The sequence below is a fragment of the Entelurus aequoreus genome, linkage group LG05 (genome assembly GCF_033978785.1).
Source record: "Entelurus aequoreus isolate RoL-2023_Sb linkage group LG05, RoL_Eaeq_v1.1, whole genome shotgun sequence".
Taxonomy (NCBI): Eukaryota; Metazoa; Chordata; class Actinopteri; order Syngnathiformes; family Syngnathidae; genus Entelurus; species Entelurus aequoreus.
Window position 1 is genome coordinate 10,682,562 of NC_084735.1, and position 9,680 is coordinate 10,692,241.

At 41.9% G+C, this 9,680-nt stretch overlaps 1 protein-coding gene and 1 long non-coding RNA gene across 3 annotated transcripts in view; one reads left to right on the forward strand and one right to left on the reverse strand.

The window, feature by feature from the left end:
• Nucleotides 1-6,790: 6,790 nt before the first annotated feature.
• The window catches only part of LOC133650156 (uncharacterized), a 4,289-nt gene continuing 1,399 nt past the window's right edge, over nt 6,791-9,680 (reverse strand). The window contains exons 1-3 of one of the 2 annotated variants that reach the window (XR_009826190.1): nt 9,295-9,680; nt 8,741-8,889; nt 6,791-8,621 (exon numbers count right to left, since the gene is read on the reverse strand). The exon at nt 9,295-9,680 is cut by the window's right edge and continues 1,399 nt beyond it. This is a non-coding gene — a long non-coding RNA (uncharacterized LOC133650156). Of the gene's footprint in view, nt 8,622-8,740; nt 8,893-9,294 lie in introns of both variants that reach the window. The other variant, XR_009826189.1, reaches the window with a different exon arrangement.
• Nucleotides 8,046-9,680, forward strand: part of LOC133650155 (myocilin-like) — a 2,372-nt gene continuing 737 nt past the window's right edge. Inside the window, exons 1-3 of the mRNA XM_062047075.1 lie at nt 8,046-8,677; nt 9,263-9,361; nt 9,428-9,680. The exon at nt 9,428-9,680 is cut by the window's right edge and continues 737 nt beyond it. Coding sequence (XP_061903059.1) covers nt 8,224-8,677; nt 9,263-9,361; nt 9,428-9,680 — 806 coding nt within the window. The 5' untranslated portion in view covers nt 8,046-8,223. The remainder of the gene's footprint in view (nt 8,678-9,262; nt 9,362-9,427) is intronic.

Genomic DNA, 9,680 nt, shown 5'->3' on the forward strand with positions numbered 1-9,680 from the left:
GTTGGTGAACCCATCTGTTTACAAAAAGGCATGTATACTGGTGGAGTGTCAAAATAAAAGCAGGAGTTATATAATGATGTAAACATGAAGGATGGACATGTTCTCCAACCTTCTGTTTGTCTACAATTTGGACAAGTTGTCCTCCATGAGTGAAACATGTCATGTCACACTGACATTTACACACAATTACAGCTTGTGTGGAAGCAGAAGAATGCGGACAACAGCTAAAACATTAGTAACATATTTCAGTAAAAAAACGCTGCTCTTTCGAAGCCCTAACTTTCTTTTGCACGTACTTTTTACCTGCATTCTGTCTGCCGTCTCTGCGTCCTGACAGAATGATGCAGCCAGCGAGCGACCCTGCGGTGAGCGCCATCTCTGCAGGGCGGACCATCATTTGGCACAAACTCTGCGCTTCCTCCATTCCTCCCCCTGCTCCTTGACACCCAACCCGGTCTGTTGGCTCTTAGGGACCTTTGGACTCTGTCCCTTGGGGGTGGGGGTCGTGAAGACACACGGCTACTTCCTGCTCCGGTGAGGTTAATAATAATACCTGGGATTTATATAGCGCTTTTCTAAGTACCCAAAGTCGCTTTACATGTTAAAAACCCATCATTCATTCACACCTGGTGGTGGTAAGCTACTTTCGTAGCCACAGCTGCCCTGGGGTAGACTGACGGAAGCGTGGCTGCCAATTTGCGCCTACGGCCCCTCCGACCACCACCTATCATTCATTCAACATTCATTCACCGGTGTGAGCGGCACCGGGGGCATGGGTGAAGTGTCCTGCCCAAGGACACAACGGCATGGTAAGAGGCGGGGAGCGAACCTGCAACCCTCAGGTTTCTGACACGGGCGCTCTACCCACTACGCCGTTATCCACCTTTCCGCCATCGGCTACTTCCTGCTCCGGTCATATAATCTGTGGCATCGCTATCACATCAATTCCTGTCAAACTTGATTTATTTCACACTTTTTATAGTGGCGGGGCATGCTTCCGGCGTAAGAGATAGGAGATGTTTGTACCCCGCCTTGTTTATTTTTGTTCCCACTTCCTGTGTGATGTAATTTCCTGTCGCTGCCCCCCTCACCTGTCTGATTGCCAATCAGGACACACCTGTTGCCGGTGTGTCCCTTAGATGGGGCTGGATGGTTTCACTGGATTGCTACACTACCTGAACAGGTGTCGCGTCTTGTGCACTCCCGAGCCGCACTAGCTTTCTTTTGAACATGACGTAGACTTTTTGCCCGCGTTCCAGCGGTTGCCTCTGCGTGTCGGGGTCACGTTGCGGCCGACGCTTCCCGTTCTTGACAGTTTGAAGAGTGCATTGGCGAGTACACATCTTCACATTGTAGATACTCGGCGGTCTGGCTCACTTTCTAATGCCATCCATCCATCTTCTTCCGCTTATCCGAGGTCGGGTCGCGGGGGAAGCCCAGACTTCCCTCTCCCCAACCATTTGGTCCAGCTCCTCCCGGGGATCCCGAGGCGTTCCCAGGCCAGCCAGGAGACATAGTCTTCCCAATGTGTCCTGGGTCTTCCCCGTGGCCTCCTACTGGTCGGACGTGCCCTAAACACCTCCCTAGGGAGGCGTTCGGGTGGCATCCTGACCAGATGCCCGAACCACCTCATCTGGCTCCTCTCCATGTGGAGGAGCAGCAGCTTTACTTTGAGCTCCTCTCGGATGACAGAGCTTCTCACCCTATCTCTAAGGGAGAGACCCGCCACCCGGCGGAGGAAACTCATTTCAGTACCCGTGATCTTGTCCTTTCGGTCATAACCCAAAGCTCATGACCATAGGTGAGGATGGGAACGTAGATCGACTGGTAAATTGAGAGCTTTGCCCTCCGGCTCAGCTCCTTCTTCACCACAACGGATCGATACAGCGCCCGCATTACTGAAGACGCCGCACCCATCCGCCTGTCGATCTCACCATCCACTCTTCCCTCACTCGTGAACAAGACTCCCAGGTACTTGAACTCCTCCACTTGGGGCAAGATCTCCTCCCCAACCCGGAGATGGCACTCCCCCCTTTTCCGGTTAGCCTTTCAATCAACCCTTTCTTAAAGTTTCATCCCAAAATGATTGTTGAAGGTATGACTCGCACGTGTTTTGGAGGCGGGGCTTGAGTCACGTGCTTACAGTCACGTTGCGTAAGAGGGAGACGTTCAGGGTGACTGGGACTTTAAACACTCGGATGTGCAAACTTACGGGTGGGCGACTATCACGATTCTTTTGGAACAGTAATGGAGGAGCGGGTGTTGAGTACAAATTCCAAGAAAATAATACAATCCGGTTCTCTACGCTGCTGACCCGTCTCCGCTCGGGATGGTTCCTGCTGGCCCCACTATGGACTGGACTTTCGCTGATGTGTTGGATCCACTGTGGACTGGACTTTCACAATATTATGTCAGACCCACTCGACATCCATTGCTTTCGGTCTCCCCTAGGGGTCCTCTCCAAGGTTTCTCATAGTCATTCACATTGACGTCCCACTGGGGTGAGTTTTCCTTGCCCGTATGTGGGCTCTGTACCGAGGATGTGGTTGTGGCTTGTACAGCCCTTTGAGACACTTGTGATTTAGGGCTATATAAATAAACATTGATTGATTGATTGATTTTGTTTACACCCAAAATGGCGACACTAGGTTGTCTTCTCATTTTCTCTCTCAGGAGAACCAAAAACACATCCCAGACGGCTCATAAAACGGAAAGGTATACGCTGCGGGCTGAAGGTAGTACCCAAAGACAGACAACTACCGCGTGGAAGGTTAAATGACGTTAAAATGTTTACATACTTGCAGCGGTGCATCATGGGAGACAACGGAAGTTGACTTGAAGCGGTGCATCATGGGAGACACGGAAAGTTGTTGTGGTCTTAAGAAGGCAGACGAACGAGGTAAAAAAAAAAAAAAGAGAATTTATTAATAAAACCAAGAAAAAGGAAGTGGAGTGACCAGACAGACGATGAAAAAAAAAAAAAAAAACACTTACAGGAAGTGCGGAGCTGCCGGCGTCCACGCAGTACGAGTGTACTTCGCGCCCAAAAGGATCGTCTATGGCAGGGGTCAGCAACGCGGTGCCCGCGGGCACCAGGTAGCCCGTAAGGACCAGATGAGTAGCCCGCTGGCCTGTTCTAAAAATAGCTCAAATAGCAGCACTTACCAGTGAGCTGCCTCTATTTTTTAAATTTTATTTATTTACTAACAAGCTGGTCTCGCTTTGGCCGACATTTTTAATTCTAAGAGAGACAAAACTCAAATAGAATTTGAAAATCCAAGAAAATATTTTAAAGACTTGGTCTTCACTTGTTTAAATAAATTCATTATTTTTTTTACTTTGCTTCTTATAACTTTCAGAAAGACAATTTTAGAGAAAAAATACAACCTTAAAAATGATTTTAGGATTTTTAACCACATATACCTTTTTACCTTTTAAATTCCTTCCTCTTCTTTCCTGACAATTTAAATCAATGTTCAAGTAAATTTATTTTTTTTATTGTAAAGAATAATAAATACATTTTAATTTAATTCTTCATTTTAGCTTTTGTTTTTTCGACGAAGAATATTTGTGAAATATTTCTTCAAACTTACTATGATTAAAATTCAAAATAATTATTCTGGCAAATCTAGAAAATCTGTAGAATCAAATTTAAATCTTATTTCAAAGTCTTTTGAATTTCTTTTAAAATTTTTGTCCTGGAAAATCTAGAAGAAATAATGATTTATCTTTGTTACAAATATAGCTTGGTCCAATTTGTTATATATTCTAACAAAGTGTAGATTGGATTTTAACCTATTTAAAACATGTCATCAAAATTCTAAAATTAATCTTAATCAGGAAAAATTACTAATGATGTTCCATACATTTTTTCAAAATTTTTATTTTATTTTACATGAGTTATTATTTGTACAAACATGGTGCAAAGTAATTCACGATTTGTTAAAAAATGTTAGTGGCTAGCTAGTTAAAATGGGATATTGTGATTTCACAAGACTGTCTTAGAAGTGATCATTTGAAAATGTTCAATTTGAAAAAAGTGCACTTAGAGAAAATATAAAAATAAAGTGTTGCATATTGATATTTATCTGTTTCTATATATATTTATTGTGAGAAATCATTAAGATGATCAGTGTTTCCACAAAGATAAATATAATTAATTATTAATAATAACATAGAGTTAAAGGTAAATTGAGCAAATTGGCTACTTCTGGCAATTTATTTAAGTGTGTATCAAACTGGTAGCCCTTTGCATTAATTAGTACCCAAGAAGTAGCCCTTGGTTTCAAAAAAGTTGGTGACCCCTGCTCTATGGTCACCAGAGACTGGAGCACAGATAACATCAACAACAACAATGTCCCGACAATGAAGGTAGGAAAAGGACCAACTTAAATAGTCGTGATTGCAAATCGAAAACAGCTGAAGGGAAAAGCTCCGGGGCGGAAGTGAAGCAGCTAGGGGGAAAACACAGACAAAACCGGAAACGCCGCCAAAATAAAAGCACAGGACAGGAACTAACACAAAACACTGGAGAACACGAACAAAACCCAACAAAGAACCAGTCGTACTGTAACCCAGGGGTGTCAAACTCAAATACAGAGTGGGCCAAAATTTAAAACTGAACAAAGCCGCGGGCCAAGTTTTTAATAGGGACCCGAACAAGTTTTGCATTGAATATTAAACAAGCAAGGCTTATATAACTTTATAGTGACATGCAAAATCCAGTTTCAAATAATAATAATAATAATACAAAAATATCAATGGCATATCAAATACAATTTAAATAAAAATGGAATGCCTCTCTTCTATTTGCAGCCTTCTGAGGTAAATATCAACATGAACTTTTTCCACAGGCTAATAAATTTGAAAATAAAATAACAATGAATAAAACAACCATTCTGGACTTTAAACTGCTCAGTTTGCAACACACTGATCTAATCTGATGTGCCCAAGCCAGATACCTGACATCTTTTCTTGGATGCTAGTTCATTCATGTCGGGGCTCAGGCTTTGAGCTGAGGCAACCTTCATTATCCAACCAAGGTGTTCATCAGTCATTATATCTCCACCACAGTCTTAAATGCACTGCCTTTAACGTCCTCTACGAGCTGTCGTCACGTCCGCTTTTCATCCATTCTAACATCGTTCAGACCCGGTCACAAGATATGTGCGGCTTCTGTACACACACATGAGTGAATGCAACGCATACTTCGTCAACAGCCATACAGGTTACACTGAGGGTGCCAGTATAAAAAACTTTAATACTGTTAGAAATATACGCCACACTGTGAATCCACACCAAACAAGAATGACAAACACATTTCGGGAGAACATCCGCACGGTAACACAACATAAACACAACAGAACAAATACCCAGAATCCTTTGCTGCACTAACTCTTCCGGGACGCTACAAAATACACCCCCGCTACCACCAAACCTCCCCCACCACACACACACACCTTGTAGCGTCCCGGAAGAGTTAGTGCTGCAAAGGATTCTGGGTATTTGTTTTGTTTGTTGTTTTTTCTTGTGCTCCCCTTTATTTATAAAAGTATGGAAATACATTTTGGGACCAGTACCAAAATATTGGTATAGGGATGACTTATGTCTACTTTTCAGCGGTATAAAACGACTACAACATCAATACAGGATTTTGTTGTCCAGTTTGTGTTGCAAACCTGTGCTTTTTTGAGATTCATGTTACAATAAGACTTAAAATATTGGCAACAAATTCATCAAATCACAAATGAGCCTTAAAAGATTGCAACTTTTGCCACAACTTCTTGAAAAAGTGGCCCCAAATTAGGCAGCAACAATTTCACTAAAAGTACTGCAGGGAAACATCTAGACTTTTTATTCAGATGACTTTTTTTTTTTTTTTACAAAGATCCCGCTCAAGTCTATGAAAACGAGTATATATATATATATATATATATATATATATATATATATATATATATATATATATATATATATATATATATATATATATATATATATATATATTAGGGCTGCAACTAATGATTAATTTGATAATCGATTAATCTGTCGATTATTACTTCGATTAATCGATTAATAATCGGATAAAAGAGACAAACTACATTTCTATCCTTTCCAGTATTTTATTGAAAAAAAACAGCATACTGGCGCCATACTTATTTTGATTATTGTTTCTCAGCTGTTTGTACATGTTGCAGTTTATAAATAAAGGTTTATTTTAAAAAAAATTAAATTTATTATTTTTTTTTTAATTAAAAAGCCTCTGCGCATGCGCATAGCATAGCATAGATCCTAGCTTTTTAATTATTATTATTTTTTTAATTTTTTTTTTTTTTTAAATAAACCTTTATTTATAAACTGCAACATGTACAAACAGCTGAGAAACAATAATCAAAATAAGTATGGTGCCAGTATGCTGTTTTTTTTCCAATAAAATACCGGAAAGGATAGAAATGTAGTTTGTCTTTTATCCGATTATTAACCGATTAATCAAAGTAATAATCGACAGATTAATCGATTATCAAATTAATCGTTAGTTGCAGCCCTAATATATATATATATATATATACATATATATATATATATATATATATATATATATATATATATATATATATATGTATGTATGTATGTATGTATGTATGTATGTATGTATGTATGTATGTATGTATGTATATATATATATATATATATATATATATATATATATATATATATATATATATATATATATATATATATATATATATATATATATATATATATATATATATATATATATTCAGGGCCTCTGGTAGTCTGACTAATGGTTTTTAGGTGGCTAGGGATGAAATGTTACAACCACTAGATGTGATTCTGATCAATGGGATTCAAAATGGATTCAAGACAATTCTTGAGTGTAGTCAATTCTCACAATATGACATTTGGTATGAACATGATGATAAAACCTTTTCAAAGCAGGTTACAAAACGCTGCTCTTGGCCTAAAAAGCGTTTAATTTGTTTTGAGGTTGCTTCTTTAAAAAGATGTAAATACAAATAAATATAAACTGCTAAAAAAGGGAAGACTGAGGAAGCAACACTGCCTGACACTTTCACACGCGGTTGTGCAAATGTTTTGGTTTTTGATTGATTTTTGACAACTATGATTTGATTTTGAATCGGAATAAAAAAATGTTGACTATTTGATTGTTAATCAATTTGTTTGAGCACCCCTAATAGTCGACCTTAGGGCTACAATAACTAATCCATCCCTTTGATTGAAAAAAGCTTCAATTGATATCCCATTGCTTCCATTAGCCGTTTAAAAGTTTAACTAATCATTTTTAAAATGGCCGGAACTTGAAACACGCAGACATTAGTTTCCGTACGGAGAGTGAACATGAGAGCGGTGGCGTGTGGATGCCATGATCCTTGGGGTGACAAACGGTAGATAATTACTTTTTTATAAATGATTTTTGTTTTTCAATACACTGAAATAAAACGTGCAATTTCACTGTTGGCGTGAAGTGAAAAAGAATGAAGGTTACTGGGAGAAGAAACATGTTTATTTTGGTAGTGTATCTGATGACTCCGTTAATGGAACCAACCAACTAACCAATGGATAGTGGACATTAAAGATTGTCTACCAATACGATCATAAAGTGTCTGCCAATGATGGGTGTGTGAGCAGAGAGGACGACAAAAACAACTTTAGACGGGATACTAATTGGACGTTGTGAAAAGTTCATGGTTGGGTTGGAAGAACAATGAACAGGAGCACCCGTGTCTGGCAGCCGGCCTTCATTGGGATGTCTGGAAGCACAATCTGGGTCAACACGTTGTGGCTGCATGTTGACAGAGTCCTAAACACTTACCCCTCCAGCCCCGAAGTCGAACCATAGCGCTCATTAACCGCCATTAAGTGGCAGTGTAAAACTATCACTTACGGAGGAAGTCAACAACATCAAGGATGCTGTCCAGTCAAAATATCCCGTGCAAGGACGTCACCCCCTGCTGAGACGCAACCACAGGGTAAACAAAATCAAGTGGTGTGTTTTTCCACGTTGTTTGTTAGCGACCGGGCTCTGTACGGACTGCCCACACCCCTGGGCTGCTTGGCACGTACTCCTCCCACCCTGTGACCGTATAAATATCCCTCTCAGCAGGGCTGGGATACAGACTGCACTGACCCGGAAGGTAGAAGAATCCTTTTCAGGGGTAGTAACTTTAAAAAACCTGCAGAATGTGGCTCCAAGCGGCTCTTCTGGGTCTGACCTTCCTCACGTTGGTCAGTCAACTCCAGGCTGAAGACCAGGCATCCCTGCGTCACGCTAACGATGCTGCGGGACGTTGCCAGTACACCTTCACCGTCCCCAGCCCGCAGGAGTCGGGCTGCAGCGGGAGAGCCGAGACGGAAGGAGTTCTGTCTCGGCTCACCTCGCTGGAGGCTCTGGTCAGCCGCCTGATCGCGAGGAGAGAGATGGGAGCTGACGTTGAGGTGGGCTTCCAGGAAGGTTTTTCCCAGCTGACAGGGGAAAGAAACCAGCTGCGCCAAGACAAGGACCGTCTGAAGAGACAGGTCCAGGACCTCCAGGCGAGGGTGAGAGAGCTCAGTCAGGAGACGGACGGCCTCAGGCAGAGCTGCAAGAAGACAAACACCTCAGCGGACCTGCGCAGTCACCAAGAACTGTCCGGCGGTATGTGCAAAATGAAAACCAGCAGAAATATGTTTAATGGCGTTTAACTGGTGGTGGTCTTACACTATGACGTCTCTGAAGGGGGACGGCTCAGGTTGCAGTCATGGCCTCGGGTTGTGTAACGCCATTGGAATGTTTCCTTTATGACTTTGTCACTCAGGCTTGTTTACGTGCCTCATTTTCAGGAAAGCCACGACAGTGTAAGACGGAACCTGCTGGGAACATAAAGAATATTACCAGTGATTCTGTAGTCCGTACATCCATAACCAAGTACTGCTAAAGTCCCTCAAGGCTTCAGTTCTCGCCCAAAGTTTGGACACTGAAACGAAAAGCCCTCCATAAGAGTCTCATGGGCTTTTATGGGACTCTGGGGTACATTGACCAGGACTACAAATGCACATGCTGTACAGATTTGAAGGTTGTGGTAGGAACTGGTTTTACGTCCCTCCAGGTCCAATCTACACTCATGCATCCCATAGGACTAGTTAGCAGACTCTGAGTTCCAAGCTTAGTTTATGAAGTCCACAAAAGCACATCGTACCACATAAAAGTTGCATTTTCTCACAATGTCATTTTCATTTCCAGACCGTGGACATGGTTTTAGTAATGGTGCCTACCAGGAGATGAAGGCTGAGGTCACAGAGGTCCCAGCATCCCGCCTCCTTCCTGGTGGAAATGTCTCGGGTAAGTTGACGCCCTCGGATACTTCAAACCCAAAGTACCACGTTGCAAAAATGTGCCTTCCTTCAGGTTGTGGTGAGGTGTTGTCGGTGGGAGATCCGGTGTTGCATAGGAAGGCCGACGGTATCACAGGGAAGTACGGAGTGTGGCTACAGGATCCTGAGCCCCGAGGCACGCAGTACACCAACAAGACGGTGTGGCGTATCGACACGGTGGGCAAAGATGTCCGTCAGCTGTTTGCGTACGAAGACATGGACCAGTTTTCTCGTGGTTTCCCCATGAAAGTGTTTGTCCTGCCGGAACCCGTGGAGAGCACGGGTGC